At 46.8% G+C, this 17,512-nt stretch overlaps 1 protein-coding gene across 1 annotated transcript; it reads right to left on the reverse strand.

Annotated features, from left to right (window-relative positions):
* Positions 1–763: 763 nt before the first annotated feature.
* Positions 764–15,532, reverse strand: ACSM5 (acyl-CoA synthetase medium chain family member 5). The gene is made up of 13 exons (XM_004586779.3): positions 15,256–15,532; positions 13,932–14,142; positions 12,359–12,566; positions 10,533–10,676; positions 8,538–8,691; positions 7,962–8,041; positions 6,356–6,479; positions 5,588–5,668; positions 5,374–5,475; positions 2,736–2,863; positions 2,541–2,640; positions 1,413–1,532; positions 764–870 (listed from the first exon to the last, which is right to left on the reverse strand). The coding sequence occupies exons 1-13, from the start codon at positions 15,457–15,459 to the stop codon at positions 787–789; spliced, it is 1,740 nt and encodes a 579-aa protein (XP_004586836.2). The 5' UTR covers positions 15,460–15,532; the 3' UTR covers positions 764–786.
* Between the last annotated feature and the right edge of the window lie 1,980 nt (positions 15,533–17,512).

The raw sequence follows: 17,512 nt of genomic DNA on the forward strand, positions 1-17,512 counted from the left end.
CATCTTACTAAAATAGTTATACTACCTATTTGGAAAACTTGAAAACTATAGATACAATATAAAGAGGAAAGAAAACAATGATAGCTGTGCATTTTTTCTCTCTCCTCAATTCCCAGGAAAGTTCACATCTTAGTGAATCGGTGCTCCAGCTTCCCAGCTACAATTTGCTGTTTACCTTTCTGAGTTGTGATCCTTCAGCACACACACATTATTTTATTCTGCTTTTTAAAATTGAAATAGCTTATCTTTTCCGCAAGATACAATAAAGTCCTTAGATCTTTTAAATGGCCAGGTCATTATTTTATTGGGTTAATTTACTACATTTCCCAGTCATTTGGACATTGATTTTTTTTCCAGTTTTCACTTATGCAACAAATAATTTCTACATTTTGAGCCCTTTCTTTTAGGTGAGTCCCAAAGATGAAATTTCCATGCTAAAGGACATGGCCCTGATTGCTATTATCAAATGGTACTATTCAAAGGCTTAAGCTAAGCTTTCATGCTCCTAGTGGCAGATAGAGAGTGGTAGGTACCCTGTGAGTGTGATGACCTGGCCTTTCCAAGGGTGACCTAGTTAGGCCAGTGAGCAGGCCACTAAGATGCTTCCGGCTAGAGGGTTCCATGGAGTCCTTGAGTACCTGCTGGACTGGGCGTTGGCCATGAGCTGGTCAGAGCTCTTCACTCTTCTGGGATCATATGGTGACTCTGGAGGGACCCAATGGAAGACAAACACCTCTGGTGTTTGTGGGCAGGTTGGAGGTCGCAGGGCATTTGTGGGGATGCACTTCATTTCCCCCACTCTTGGCTTCTCAGTTTGGCCCTTTGGATCTTTCCAGAAACTGTCTTAGGCAGTTCAGAAACAAAAGCCACCTAGTGATGGAAATAAGAAAAAAAAATTAGAAATTATCATGGCTCAGGGAGACTTTCACTGTCAAAACATCATTCCTTTCTCTCACCGAGTGGCACAAGAGAGAGGAAAGAGAGGGAGAAAGAAAAGCGAACTTCTAGTTCTGGTCTAAATTCCTCTAGCTCTAAATTCCTGCAGCAGCTAGGGCTGGACCCATCTAGGTTTCCCATGTGGGTGATGAGAATCTAAGTACTGGAGTGGTCGCCACTGCTTCTTAGGGTGTGTATCAGCATCAAGCTGCAGACTGGAGCTTGAGTTGGCCATCAGACCCAAGTGCTGGAACATGGGACAGAACCTCCTTTCTGGAGTCATACACTTGTTAGAGTAACGCAGTGAGCTCTGGTTAGGGCTCGCAGAACACAGTGCTGAGGCAGCGGCTGGACTTCCATGAGTCCTCGCTACCACTGAGCCTGGCCCGGAGCACAGCTCTACCTTCAGGAGCCCGGGGTGTATATGTACACATGGGATTTCCCAACCATCACGTGTTTGTTTTCCCAGAATTCACCTTTCTGGGGTATTTGTATGGGGCAGTCACTCTCTTCACGTGCTCCTGGAGTTCCCGGGTCAGCACCTCTGGGTCATGAGAGGAGTATTCTGGGGAAAGGACGACAAATGCCTTCACCACCTGAAGGGGAAAAGCAGACCCCGGGGTCACACTTTGTACAGCAACCCCTTTCTCTTTAAGCCAGTGCTGTGAATAAGCGCTCTGTTACCAGCCCACCATGACAATTCTACCAATTCCTTGGGTGTATCCAGGGTACCAGACAATTTTTCCGTTGCTCACCTTTTCATGTCTGCTGCTGGGGGAGTCAGCATTGCAGAGCCTTGTTCACTCCCCAACCTGAACTGACCTCAACAGGTGCCAACGTCGCTTCTCTTAAGATAGAAATACTTTGGGGAAAGGAGCTTCTGCAGGGTTCCAATGGGCCTTGACTTTCAGGTTTCCCTAACCAGGCATGGGTACTGGCCAGGACCGAGGAAAGCACATCCACTTCCCCAGGAGTTATGCATGTAGGAACGCTTGCAACCAGCAAACACTAAGAGACACTGCTTCTGTTTCATGCATCTTAGAAGCCTAGTGCCTGGCGCTCCCTCCCAGGCTAGAGGCATCACAGTCAGGTCTAGTGTGTGTGATAGCCTCAGCTGCAAACAGAAAAGAATGTTGTGTTGGGTAGAATGGATGTGCTGCACCTGCTACCAGCATTTGTCCCACAGTCTGCCGCTGGGATCCAGGTCTCTATCTTAGCGACCAGTGTATTTTCCCATCGTGTCCCTGTAGCAGGGGTGGGGTTTCACTCCCTCCCGAGTGATTGTTTATAATATTATCTGTAGCCAATACAAAATGATCAACTTCAAAAACAGCTGACTGTAGAGTTACTGAATGGTGGGTTCTTCTGCCTGAAGTTGCCTTGGCAGAGCCAGACTTCCCCCATGCTGCTGGAGAGTAGTGATGTCTCCAAAGGCTGGGGTGATGGTAGACTAGAGGGAATTTGTGTCTCATGGTGGTAGCTGGCTAATGCTGAAACATAGGGAGTGGACTGGGCTATGTGTTCACCTGCTAGCACTGTGTTCCCTGCTGGCTTTATTGGATGTCGTGGGTACAGAAGCAGGAGGAGATGTTCCCAGTTATTACCTCCCCCCTGATGGGGTCTGGGCTGCTGACCACGGCAGACTCCAGGACAGCTGGGTGCTCAGCCAGGGCACTTTCCACCTCCACGGGCCCGATCCGGTAGCTGAAAGAAAAAAAAAAACCAGACACTCACGCACACGGCCCCTCTCCAATTCTGCCTGGATACATCTGAGGGAGGCAACGAGCGGACAATGGGACCTTGAGGAGTTGATCACATCGTCACTCCTCCCGACGAACCAGAAGTAACCGTCCTCATCCATGTGGGCTCGGTCCCCCGTGATGTAGAAGTCCCCTTTCTCTGATGCTGCCATCTTCTCAGGGTTTTCCTGAAAGTCAAACAGTCCATTTAGGATGCTCTGGGCCAGCAACTGCTTGGTTAGCCCCACATGGTGAGGGGCAGGAAGTGGCTCGGGGCAGTCACCCACTGCCACAAAGAGAAGGATCCTGGGAAACAACTGAATGTAGGAAGATGGACACAGGACATTGCCTTGACTTTCTAAATTGATTTTTGTTTTTTAGGATGAGAAAACACATTCTCTTTGTTTTCCAAAATCGCTGGATGTAGACAAGAGGTTCTGGCCAAAAGGCATACTGGTTGGGGGCAGTGGGGAGGGTAAGGATAAAGGACAGAGAAAAAAGTCAAACTCGGATACTCTAAGTTCTAAAGAACTATTTGCTGGTACTGGCAATGGAAATAAAGTGTCAGAGAAAGGGAGCCTCTTTTCTAGTAAATGACTTTACAAAGTACTTTGGTATTCTTTCTAGGAAGTGATGTGACCCATAGAGGAAAAGTGTGTGAACTCCATGAGTGCCTTGTCTGCCTCTGGGGGCATGGGACAGGCAATGAATAAATCACAACTGAGTTTGTTTGTCAGAAGTGTCAAGGATTTGCTATTGTTTACAGAAGCGATCAGAAGGAAGCACATTAGAATTTTAATGTGATCGCCGCTTGGCCTGATCACAAAGTTCCTCTTCGTTTTTTTGTAGATGTTTCTATGACTCTTGAATTAACACAGGTAAAGATTATTGCTTTTACAGTCACAGGACAACTTGTAAAACTCAACATTCCCCAAGCAAAAGGCTTGATTTCTGTGACTGCTTCTTGCCGTACTGCGCCTGATGAAGAGCTGGAGATGGAATTGCTGGAAAGTGTGGTTCTCAATCTTGGCCTACCATGGGGTCACCCTGGAGCTGACCTCCGCTGATCTCCACTGACCACTGGCGATTTTGATTGAATGAGGCCAAGGTGTGGCTCAGGCTGCAGGAGTGGCAGAGGTTTTCCAGGTGCTCCCCACACACAGCCTGCTGCCCAGGTTGTACAGAGAAGAGTCGGGAGAGGGAAAGCGCCTCATGATCATGGTCCAAAGGGGATGTACACAAACCATTGTCTAAAGTGAATGTACACAAACCATGACAGAACATCTCAAACACCCAATGTGCCCCACCTCCATCTTGAGAGCCCGTAAACACAAGATGCAAGAGGCTGTTGCCTGCGTGACACATGGAATGTTTACAGTAAGCTTCTTCATAAGTAGAAGGAGTGGGTTGTGAAATAATGATAATAAGTATGGTAAGCATGTAAGTCTGAAGATAGTCACTTCTTACCAAGTTTTACACACTGTGCATACTTGTGTGTACAATGCTTTTGTGATTTACTCATAGCAAGGACGGAGCCAGGGTAAAGTTGGGAGGTGGGAATTTAATCCGGGTCTCCGGTGTGGGTGGCAGGGAACCAGCTGCTGCGAATCATTACCTGCTGCCTCCCAGGGTGACAAGACACTGGGATGGGAAGTGGAGTAGCACCTTAAACCCAGATCCTTCCATCTGAGATGTAGGTGTCACAGGCAGCATCTTAACTGCTGTGCCAAATGCCTGTCACACGTGTGCCACACGTTTATGTGCCTGGCAGTGCAGCGAGTTTACCCCCACACCCACCCCCACACCCACACCCACACCCACCCCCACCCCCCCACACACACAGCTAACATATTGCATCATGATGTCACCACAGTCTTGATGTCTCACTAGGCCCTTGGCATGTTTCAGTTCCATTTTAATTTGATGGAATCCTATGTTGTCCCTTATTGACTGACACATCATTCTGCATTGAACAATTGTATTGGATCATCTCCAATTTTAGGCACACGTCCTGCCAGCACCCCCCAAAAAGAATGCTGAAAACTCAGCTCAAACATAAAATTCAAGTTTGACCTTCGCTTCATGCTTTTCCTTCCCCAAACCTCAATTTTCTCATCATGACAGTGAAGGGGCTGCCCCCTGTGTCACATGTTTCGGTCCCACAATCTGCAAGCCCATTGGGTGAGTGGCTCCCCACTTTGAGCTTCCTTCTCAGTGGCAGGAGTGCTCACCCATCCCAGCACCTTCTTTGTTACAATGCTGAGCTGTTTTGTGCACTAATTTCAAGATGTGTATCAAGAGTTGGGCTTATGGCATGGTAGTCTGACAGCTAAAATTCTCACCTTGTATACACCGGAATTCAATATGGGCTCCGGTTCTAATCCTGGCAACCCCACTTCCCATCCAGCTCCCTTCTTGTGGCTGGGAAAGCAGTCGAAGATGGCCCAAAGCCTTGGGACCCTGTATCTGTGTGGGAGACCCAGAAGAGGCTTCTGGCTCCTGGCTTCGGTTCGACGCACCTCCAGCCATTGTAGCCACTTGCAGTGTGAATCATCAGGTGGAAGATCTTGCTCTGTGTCTCTCCTCCTCTCTCTATATCTGACTTTGCAATAAAATTAAATTGATCTTTAAAAAAGAGTTGGGTTTCATGCTTGGCAGACAGCAGTTGGTAGGAGAATGGCCATTCTCTGCCACTTACCAAATAGTGTTTGAAGAAACAGAAGGGTCTGTTCGGTCTGACACGGATGCCAATGTTCCCCTCTTTTCCTGGAGGCAGAACGTTGCCTTCATCATCCACAATCTGGCAGAGAGATCATGTGACGAGGCCTGAGCAGCCAGACAAGCCTGGCTGACCCAGTGCACCCACCTTGTTCATGTCCCAGCCACAAGAGTGAGTTGGTAGCACATCCTACCTGTGTATCATAAGGTGGGATTGCTTTGCCCATGGATCCGGACTTGATGAGTGTGCCTTTTAGATTGCCACAAACTAATACCTAGAAAGAAATCCATTGGTTTCATTGCCTTAGCTTGTTTCCTGGGCTACGCCTTTCTTCCACTCTGCTTTCTCGCTTTCTCCCATCTTTACTTTCTTCTTTTGCTCTGTCTCCTCTCTCTTCCCTTCTCCCCTTTCCCTCTTTACTGCTACTATTCTTCTTCTTCTTCTTCTTCTTCTTCTTCTTCTTCTTCTTCTTCTTCATCTCTCTCTCTCTCTCTCTCTCTCTCTCTCTCTCTCTCTCTCTCTCTCTCTCATGCTTTTCATAGTCAACAAACATTTCTGGAGCTGTCCAAAGAGCACTCCCACAGAAAGAACACATCGTAAGTCAGGTGAGAGTTAATGGGCAGTTTGTCTTAATGGCTGTACGGGCACGGCTCAAGGTCTTGTGCTCCGAATAGAGCAGGTGTAGGCTGCCCTGGTGGAGGCTAACATTACCCTTGACCACGAGAGTTGCTTCCTGGTTATGGCGTAATTGTGAAATTACTTTAAATTATCTTTAACTCAAAAAGGAAATAAAAACCCATGGAGTTTTGTCACCAGCTTCTCCCATGGGAGATGGTGGGGGTTAAGGGGAGACAGATCAAGGAGAGAATAGTTGCAAGGGCAAAAGATTCCCCCCTGGGCTGAGGGCTCAGATGGGGGTGGGTGGAGAGGCCAGGGCAGGGAGTTAGGCCACAGCACTCACTGTTTCTGACTGCCCATAACCTTCAAACAGTTCCAAGCCCGTGTGTAGCTTCCACTTCTCTCTCACATCAGGGTTGAGGGCCTCGCCTCCTGCTGAGCAGTGCCTCAGGCTTGGAAACTTGTACCTTGTTCAGGGGAGAAGACCACAGAGATCAGTACATCATCCCCACACGCTGTCCAGGCTTGTTGTGTGGGTCCAGATCCTCAAAGGCACTAGAGGCTCAACTCCCCGGATTGGTGACCTGTTCTAAGTGCTTTCACCCTCTGGCTTTGTAGGTGTTTGATGCTGCAGTTGAATTGCCACTTGGGCTATCCATATCCCATACCAGAGTATCTGGGTCTCAGTCCTGGCTTTGCTGTGCATTCCAGCCTCCTACTGATGTGTACTCTGGGGGGAGGGTAGCAGAGACTCAAGTGTTTGGGTCTTGGCTACCTGTGTGGGAAACCTGAGATCCAGGATCCTGACATGGGCTAGGCTGAGCCCAGGTTACAGTGGGCATCGGGGAGTGAGCCAGTGAATGGGAGCTGTTGCTCCTGTGTCTGTCTCTCTGAATTTCAAGCCATAAATAATCAATGCTATCTGAGATAGGGATAAAATCAGAATCACCACTAGTAGTTTTGGCAGAACTCGGTAGCCTCTATTTAATAATAAATGCTGACCACTATCTAATTGACAAAGATTACTCAATTAAAAATTGGTAAGATAGAAATTCACCCCCCTAAGAATCACAAAATTTAAAAAAAATCACAAAATTTTGACAGATGGGCCCAAAATTCCTAAAGCCACTAAATCAGTTGCGAAACCACATCTTGGTTCAGCAACTTACCTAAAATATTAAAATATCAGGGGTTGCGAATGTATTTCCAATTTTCCTTTGGGTCTAATGCATTTGACATACTAGTAAATTATCCTTGAATAGATGGTTGTTCTCAGCCAAAATCTTAATGTGAAGCTACAGGCAGCAGATCAGCCAAAGGGGTGAGAGTCTGACATTGCAGAGCATTTTGCCTGACAACTAAGGAAAAACACTCTTTTTCAGACACTTGTTGGCCAGATGAAGATGTCTTACATAGACATCTTCAACATCTGTGTAGCAGATGTTGCTGTGCACTCACTGGCCAAGGACAAGCCACAGAATCTTATGAGTGCCCAATGCCAGGTACCCAGAGAGTGGCTAAGTGGAGTAAGTCTAGAGTTGGGCAAAACAGCAACCACAATGGTGGTTCTATGGATATCACCCACACCTAAGGGTCCTAGCACCCAATTCCTTCCCTTAAGAGGCTTTTACCCAATAATTTCTCTATTCTCACAGACACAACAGACACTCTAAGGAAGGAACAGCTTACAGGTACAAGTGAGAAAAAACCCACATCCCTCAACATTGAAACTTCAGATCAACTTAGCTCTATTCCATTCCATGTTCCATTTGGACATGTTTCTGGGAGGACCTGCAAAGGGTACAGGTGTTCATGCCAGCGAGAAGTAAAAAATACAGATACATAGAGTAAGACAGAATGTGGGAATGAGAGGGTGGGTGTCCATGTGGGTTCCTGTACACTCTATTCTCATTGTTTGACCCTCAATGCACCAAACAGGTGTGCTGTACCTGGTCAGATCTTCCTGCACGAGCAGCCGAAAGATGGTTGGAACACAGCAGAGGTTGGTGATCGGGAACAGGGAGAGAATCTAGACACAAACAGAAGGTGATAGAACTTTTTAGAGTCAGAAGGGCAGATTCTGGAATTGGAGTGGGCAAACTGGCTCTTTCAAAGCTTGTTACTGAAACAGAAAAGTTGAAAGCCATGTATGGTACCCATGCTCCAGGATGGTTCCCAGGGACCATAACCTGGGGTTTGTGCCCTTGTAGGGTCCCCTCCCACATTGTCCCATGGCTGGTTTGTATGGCCAGCACAGCACTGAGGTAGCAGATGTCACTTCTGAGATTAGGTTATACAAAGGCTATCACTTCTGTCTTTGATGCCCTTCCAATCATACCGTATGTTGTGTAGTAGCTCACTCTGGCAGAAGTAAGCCACCCAGCTGTGAGCATACCTGAGCTGATGGATGTGCACAGTGAGGCGCAGAGGCCTTGGGCTCACAGCCTAAGAGGAACTGAGTCTGCTAAATGCTACCACCCATTTCAGTTACTCTCCACATATGAGACACAGTTTTTGTCTCTCACATTCAGGATGGTCTTGGCATCAACTCGGGGTAGCTCATGCACAAAAATGCAAGCTCCGTTGGCCCAGGCAGAGAAGAGCGTCCAGGCTGCCTTCACCCAGCCAGTGTCGGTTGTATTCCAGAAGATGTCTGACTCAGTCAAGTCCATCCACTGCCTGTCAAAAATGAGAGAAAGTCAGCACCCTCCACAATACTTCTACTTTAAAATGGGGCTATGCCTATCACCTTATTTGGATCCCTGTACGGAGTGGATCCTCACTTGTGTTTGTCAAAACTGTACAAGAACAATCAAGTAAACCACTGTTTCAATAAGCACCTACTGAGGATCTTCAAGGTAGCTATGCCCTGAGGCTAAGAATTAAAAAGGCGGAACTCATGTTTCCAAGGAGTTCACAGTCTAGTAGGAATGATATACAAGGGAGTAACTAATCTCCATAACTACAATTTATTCAGCCATGTTATTTGATGTTTAGTCTTAGGGATACGGAAATGAATGCTTAGTTTTACAGAAGTTTATCATTTAGTAAATACAAGCGTATAGGAAGCCCTTTGAGAAAAGGCTCAACTAGAGTTTGACACAAACCCTTATGAAATGACGGAAGAGTTGCTTGATTTAGAGCAAGGGTGGAGATGGGAGCTGGGGGTGTGTTCCTATACAGAAGGTGGCATTTGGCTTAAACAATCAAGGGTGGGGAAAAGGAGGTGTGCCCCAGGAAGAGGAACCTTGTGAGCAGGGAAGATGGAAGAGCAATTGTGTCCTGTGCTTGGTCTCCTGGTTCCCCCCCTCTTCTCCTCCTTGTCAATCTTTTCTTGCCTCTGCTGAGTCATACCAGTCACCCCTTCCATGTATAAAAACCTCAGGCACTCCATCTCTTGTTTTGGTCTTCCTCTTATTAAACCATCCTTGTACTCAGGATTCCAACAGGCATTTTTCTCATTAACTCTCAACAAACACACCCGAGTGCCTACTGGACATTACCACTTTTACCTAGGGGTGTGGAGTATTTGCATTTTCAGTGTGTAAAATGCACTTTTCGTATCCCTCCATTCCCCATCCCATCCAGGCTATGCAATCTGGACTCATCCTTGACTCTACTCTCATTAGACTTATCAGACCTATGTTCAAAATACATCCATAATCCCCAGGTCTGGTATTTTCATTACCACACATTCCTATGAACTTATTGAAGACATTTAACATCAAAATGAGCACATCTCTTATTTCCATCTTGCCACACATATTCTGAAGTATCATACTAAAATGTAGAATCATCATGTGGTCCTGCAATTTTATTGCTGATTGTATCCCCTGAGGAATTAAGAGTAGGGACTTGAACAGTCATTTGTATACACCAGTGTTCATAGCAGTGCCGTTGACTATAACCTACATGTGGAAACAGTCCAAGTGGCAATCCACAGGTGAACAGCCTAGCAAAAGCAGCATACACAGACTCTAGTGTATTTCTTGCCTTAAAAGAGAAGGAAATTTTGGCACACACTCTAAGATAGATGAACCCTGGGGATATTATGCTTAGTACAAGAAGACGGACAGATTGTGTAAGACTTGCATTTTCAAGATACTGAGAGTAATCACATTCACAGAGACAGGAAGTAAGAGAGAGGTGCCCAGGGACCAGGCAGAGGGAAATGGGGGTTAATGTGTGAGGGGTGTGTGGAGTTCCCATGAGGGAAGAATGAAGATGATTTCTGGAGATGATGGTCATACTGCTGTGAGGATGCATTCCATAACATGGTAGTGCAAACTTAAAGATGACACACAAAAAAGGTGAAGTTGATGTCTCTTTTCCTCCCAAATAGTTCAACCCCCTGGTGGGTTCTCACCTCACTCAGAATAAAGCCAAAAGCTGTCAGTTCCTATCTGATTCGCTTCTTTTTGATCTCTGCTCTCAGCTCCTGCCAGTTACCCGTCACTTGCCTAGTCCCACTCACGTGCCCACTCTGTTCTTAGATCTTCCAGATGCGCCATCCTTGATACCTGCCACAGGTCACGAAGCCCAATCCGTAGCTGCTCTGAGAGTGCTCAACCATCTTGGGGGATCCGGTAGTTCCACTGGTGAAATAGATGGCCAAGGAGTCTTGACTCCGGGTTTTCACGCAGTCGTGCTTGGCCGAGGCCTCTCTGGACAATGTAAAAACACTAGGTGGTACGAAGAGCAGCAGGCGAGTTGAATGGTACAAATAATACATGTAGCCAATATTTCAGTGAATACCAAGTGAGACAGACAGTGCTGAGCACTTCAGTCTGCATTTTCTATAGCCGCTCCATAGGTAGAAACTTGAACGCTTTGGCAAGCAAGGAAATTAAGGCTTCAAAATAGTTAATTGTCTGATACAGGAGAGCCCATGCTCTCTGACCAGGACATGATGACCCTCTGGTAGCACACAATCAATGCGCATAATCCTGTGCATTCCTGCTCCACCCCAATTCCCCAGGATTCAGAACTGCTTTTTAAAGGGTTCCCTAACTGGGGACTTTGAGATCTGGACAACAGTTCTGAGAATCCCACCTGTACCTTGAGATCCCCTGGTAAGTTTCTAAAAGAAGCATCATTGCAAGGCCCTATCCCTTGGTCAAATTAAATCAGAAAATTAAATATTTTAAGCTCAAGTAATTCCAGTGACAACCTGCTGATTTAGGACAATCTGCAGCTTAACAAAATCCATTGGATGGAGTTGCTGAAACCCAGATTCTTGGAGTCCTTGCTCAGAGATGCTGCAGAGTTGCTGGTTAAGCAGGTCAGGTTTCGGGACTGGAATTTGAAGCAGCAGCTAGGCAAGCCAGGTGCATTTGGTTTGTGGGATGGGCCTTTGGGACTGAGTGGTGCAGACCCTCCAAACGCCCTTTCTAATTTCTGGTTTTAAAGCAGGACATTGTCTCAGAGCCTCAGATGGGCTTCCAGCAAGTTCTCGATCCAGAACAATTGGGGCTTTGACTTTTTCTGACTCCTTTTTAGCATGTTGGGCAAGTCTTCATTTCCTTACCAGTGAAACGGAGTCACAGTGCACTTTAGAAGGTTCTTTTCAGAGATTAAATGAGCTGGTATCATATACACTACCATGTTCTAAACACTAAACATAATGCTTGCCACAAAAGAGATGGTCATTAAATCTCTGGTGCATGAATAAGTGTATGCAAATGGATATTTAACATAGATTCAGGCATACACAAAGCACTGGATACATGACAGTTATTTTATCATCATTTGGCCACCCACTATGCACAAATTGTACCTTTTTGGTTATTTTGCATATTCTGGGTCTAATAGCTCTGTGGATAGACAAAAGCTAGTGAAAGGGCCTAGCATGATAGCCTAGTGGCTTAATGCTCGCCTTGCATCCTCCAGGACCCATATAGACACCAGTTGGTGACCTGGATGCTCCACTTCCCTTCCAGCTCCCTGCTTGCAGCCTGGGAAGGCAAAAGTCTTGGGACTCTGCACCTGTGTGGGAGACTCAGAGGAAGCTCCTGGCTCCTGGCTTTGGATCAGCTTGGCTCCGGCTGTTGTGGCCACTTGGGGTGTGAACCAGAAGATGAAAGATCTTTCTCTCTGTCTCTCCTTCTCTCTGTAAATCTGCTGTTGCAATAAAAACAAACATTGTTTTAAAGCTAGTAATAAGCCAAGCAGTGACTGAATGAGTGAACTTGATTATGAAGGTGATCAGTCTGGCTTCCACAGGGAACATTAGTCTCTCATTCACTCCCTTCCTGTGCAGTTGGCAATGCATTCCAACTCTCATGACTTAGAGCAGAAGCACCTTGACTTCACCTGAGTGTTAACTTCCTGGAGAGTCACAACTCACCGGAAATGCGCCCTGAAGTTTATCCAGCCTGGCCGGTTACTGTCTGACACCAGCAGCTTGGTCTGGAGGGCGGGGCAGTCAGCGCTAATGGCATCCACCCGTGCAGCTAGAGAGTCGCTGGTGATGATGCCCTTGGCCCGGGACGCCTGCAGCCGGTACTTGAGGTCCTTCTCCGTCAGTTGACAGATGCCTGGAATCATGATGACCCCTGACAGCACACAGAGAGGGCTTGTTGACAGAGCAGTAGGGGGGGACCTAGCCCCACTGGGTAGAGGTCAGAGAGAGGGGCAGGGACTGCAAAGAAGGAGCTGGAAGAGGTAACAATAATAATGAAATCTGGAAGGCATTTAGGGAGTGTTCACATGTGCTAAGAACTTTACATTGTTCCACTTACTTCTCACAATTTAGGGAAGTGGGTATGATTATTAACAACAACTAAGACTTTTGCCTTAAATCAATGAAACAATGTGCCCCAGATCACATGAAAAGTAAGTTGCTGAGCTGGAATTGTGAAGCCGGGCAGTGCTAAACCTGAGACCACGATCTTGACCATGGTATTCTATTGACTTAGAGAGGACTCAGTCCAGTCAGTTGACGAGCTTTTCAAATGCAATGCTACAATGGATCCTCGTGTTGGTTGTGAGTCTCTTGTGAGTACGGAGAAGGTAGATCAGGGAATAGGGATCCAGAGCTTGAACCAAAGGCTTTCTGAAAATAGTTGGCCTTTCTCACTTGGCAGGGAAGGAATGAGTAAGCACAGATTGGAGCAAATTTTCATGGAATACTTCAGATACTCAGTTGTAATGAATGCAGGTTGTGAGCATCCTGTGGAGGGTAACACTCAATTCACAGAGGAAAAGGAGCTCCCCAAAGAACCCATCATCCCATCACCTTCCAGAAAGCACGAGGATTGAATCAAAGTTCTCATTGCCCTTCGCTACTATCTCCTAACTCTTGAGGGACTCCAGCGCCTCAGCGTATACCCTTCCTGAGCTGACATCCTGTGCTTGTGGTTGTTCTCCCATCTCTGTGGATTAGTTATTTCCAGGGGAGGACTTTCCCACACAGAGTTTGGAAGAGGGCTGACAGGTGTGTATCTGGAGAATGTGAGGATGAGAGGATGCAAGGACATGCAGCTTGGATACTTTCTAAAATATTGGGGAACTGTAAAACTTGACTTGAAAATGTGGGATCTTGGTTTTGAGTGATTTGATTTGGACATGAAGGAAACTAGGGAACCTGTAGAACTGGGGGTACTGGGGAAATTAAGATCCTATGAAAAAGCCTAATGCTTTCAAGAGAAGTTTTGATCATGCAAAGTGCTTAGCACAGTACCTAGTACACAGCAGGTACTCAAAAAAGTGCAGGGACTTTTTGTACGTTGGCCTTCGTTCAGTGGTTCTGCTTTGATCAAGGACAACGCATTCTGGTCTCTTTGTACAATTAAGATTGTGATCACTGGGCAAAGGGAAAGTAAACCAAATTCCACACAGAGTTCATTTTGTTACATCTCATAGGCCTTGTGGCCACCGCAAGGCTCAGGTGTGTTGTTAGCCCCAGCCTGGCTACGAACCTGTCCGCATGCAAGCCACGCTGAGCAGCCACCACTCTGGGAGCCGCGGGAGCACCATAATCATCTTGTCCCCAGGCCTCAGGTCACACACATCCTTCAGGACGTTGGCTGCCTTCCTGGACTGTGTGGCCAGTTCCTCGAAGCTCCACTTGACCTCTTCTCCTGAGTCACCTACCCACCAGAAGGCAGGATTTGGGGGCCGATGCCCGACCTAGACAGTGGTACGGGCAGGAAAGAAAGTAGAAGTCAGTTGCCAAGGATTTTGGCTTGCATTTAAAAATATTTTATGCTAGTTCTCACAATACATTGAGTATATTCACAGTGTTCAAAATCAAAACAATGTGGAGTAAGATCCATTCAGGGGCTCACTCCATTCTTTCTAACTACCCTGTTCTCACTTCACCTGTCTTAATGTCTCACACATTCCTTCAGTATTTCTTTACGTAAATGGAAGCACAAAACATTTTGAAAACGAATAGCATTTTACTGTTCAACATTTTGTTATATGAAAATGAGGGGAAAGGGTGGAAGCAAGAGAGAGAGAGAGAGAAAGAGGGCTCTCCTATCTATCATTTCATTCCCCAAATGTCCACAACAGCAGGGCCAGGGCCAGACCATATCCAGGAGCTGGGGAGCTCAATTTGAGTCTCCCATATTTGGTGACAGTGACTCAACTACTTGAGCCATCCCCTACTGCCTCATATGGTGCTCATTAGCAGGAAATAGAAAGTGGAAACAGAACCAGGTTGAACCTAGACACTCCAGTCTGGGATATTGGCATCCCTAGAGAAATCTTAATTGCTGTGCCAAATGTCTATCTCTTATACAATCTTTTGAATGCAAAATGCAAAAGGTAGCATACAGTTCATGCTGTCCTACATAATCCTCCTTTTTAAAATTGAAATACTATTTGCATGCCACTTGTTGGCACCCCAACATGAGACTTAGATGTGTAGTGCCACAAGTCACCCCAACGTTGTTTTGTTTTATAAGTTGATGGCCATTAGCATAAATAAAAGGTAACCATAAAATACAGAGACACAACAGGCACACAAAGAAGGGAAAATAAAGAAGGAGATGTATAAAAAATGTAGTGTATTCCAGCCTGTGTTTGCCTGTGATCTTGAGGAACTTGGAGTAGGCAAGGATATCTGTGGCTCCCACTACTTGGTCACAATTTCCTCCATAGACTTAAGTATTATTACTTGATGTTTTAGGCCTTGCAATATTCACTGGTCAACACATCTTCTAGTGTTAAGTCTCATGGGGTAGCTGAGGGCAGCCTGGTGTACCCACAATGGACAGAGGGCAAGATGGGCCTCACCTTTTCCATCTGACTCCACGTATCCAGCACATCATGGGCAAAGTTGAAATACTCGGGCACTGGCTGCCTTCCCAAATTGATGGCTTCCCAAGTGGCCACCAGCTTCTGAGGCACAGGGAAAGGTGATGGATGCCCAGGAGATCTGCAAAATCCCCGGGAACCCCTAAGTGCCCGCAGGACTGCACCTCTCAGCCAGAACCCCATGTTCTCGTTGTGGCTGGTCGCCTCTTGTCTGTCACCTACAAGAGCAGAGAGAGCATTGAGCTGAATCCCAGCTGTGGGAGGAGCCTGCACTCTCTCTCCACTATGCAGAGCATGCTTTGGACTTCAGTCTCAACTCGAGTGTGTCTCTGTTCTCGAAACCTGAGATTCCCCGCTTGCCCCACTGCTGTCCTTCCCCCGGCCTGTGGCTGTCTGCCAGTCTGCGGTCAGGAGTTCAGAGTTCATTCAGGGTCACTGCTCAGTCCTGCCCAGGGGTCCCTCCAACAACCTCTGCCTGTCCCGACTTGGCCAGACAAAGCTAGACAAAGCTGTAGCCCAGACCTAGCTGGCAGAAACATGAGGGCACTTCCAAACGAAATAATAATAAAAACAAGATCTTTTTTGGTGCGAAAAATATAGAAATTCATTTGGTTTTTCCATAACATACACTTTCCATAACTTTTTGAACTGCCTACGAGCTGCACAAACCATTTATAATGTTCTAGCATGCTTGTGAAGAAAAGTGAAAGTCAAGAAGTGAAATGAATGTCAGGCACCTGAGTTAACCAGATAACAGAAAGTGTGGGTTCAATGTGGAATCCAGGTGAAAGCGAGTTGTGAAATGTTTTACATTGCTGTCTTACACTAAAAGTCCTCCAAGTCTACAGTGTGTCTTACATCTGCAAGCACCTCGAATCTGCATTTCAGGCACCCAACAGCTCTAGCATCCCAAGGTCCTATATTGTACGGCTCCATCTTGCTACTTCCCAATGTGGTCTTTGGAACAGCAACGGCACCAGCACCAGCAGCAGCTGCCACATATGAGCATTAGTTTCAACTGCTCCACCTCAGCTTCTTCTGGGTCACCTGTGGTCTAGAATCTGTTACGCAGCATCCCCAGATGTGTCCCCCCTGCACGTGGAAGTTGGCGCTGCATTAGGCTACTCCCCGCTTCTGTTCTAGCTCTCCTGGGTGCTCCTAACAACAGAAGATAAGCATTCCACCCAGCAGCAGTGACCCTTGACAACAGCAAGGAACCCAGGCTAAGATCACTTTTGGGGACCGAGCACGCTGCAAAGCTGCCTCAGTGTGATTGTGAGTTCTTAATATGGGCTCCAGGCCTTCAGGGTTGTTTCCTCCATTTTTACAGAGATACAGCTGACACTCAAGAGGGGGAAAAGTGAGTTCCAGATTTCACCTCCCAGAGAAACCTGAGTGTTGTTGCTATAACTGCCAGGCAGGCAGCTGTGGCCTCAGAGGCCCGCCCCGCTCCTGATTGCCCTGCATGCCCCCTTGCTCTCCCAGACTGTGCTCCCGGCCTACCACTAGGTTCCTCTGGCCTCTCCACAAAGCTCAGGCCCTCTTCCCAAGTTCCCAAGGCATTTCCGTCATGGGTTCATCAGCAAAGTCTGGCAGGGGGTTGGGGAATGGTACAGGAAACACCTGTTGAATTACCTTACTCGGTTCTCAGACGATGCAGAAGGAACCCGGATTCTGTTGCAGCCTGTGCCACAGGGGAAGGCCAACAGCTGGCACAACCTCCCACGGGGGGAGCTTTGGACTGGACTTTGCCAGAGGGTGGAGCTGGAGCCTGTGTCAGCTGCCAACGGTTTTGAAGCACATTGAACCAGGGCAAGGGGCTACTGCCAGGTTTTTCTCGCCACAGCCAATGGGAGGGGAGACTCCCACTGTATCAGCTAGTGGCTGCTTTCCTATGGGTGGATGTGTCCCCTGGAATTTCAGGTCACCATTGAAGTGATTTTTTTAAAAAATTTAAACTTAGGAGTTTATAGTATGCAAGCAAGATTTTACAGAACGTTATGCATTTTAGGGTAATCAAAACAGTGTTATGACTCTAACAAGTTAAATATTAACAATTGAAGAGCAGAAAAGTCTTAGGTAGGTGAGCAGAGAAATCCCCAATAACTTAGCAAGTGAGGAATAACTGAACTCTACATCCTACCTAATGAGGTCTAGGAAAAGCCAAATCGGGAACCTGACCAGTAAGGTACAGGCTGAGCAATTATAGGCCAGCTGACTTTTCCCTGTCTGTTCA

The sequence above is a fragment of the Ochotona princeps genome, chromosome 24, assembly GCF_030435755.1.
Source record: "Ochotona princeps isolate mOchPri1 chromosome 24, mOchPri1.hap1, whole genome shotgun sequence".
NCBI classification, from domain to species: domain Eukaryota; kingdom Metazoa; phylum Chordata; class Mammalia; order Lagomorpha; family Ochotonidae; genus Ochotona; species Ochotona princeps.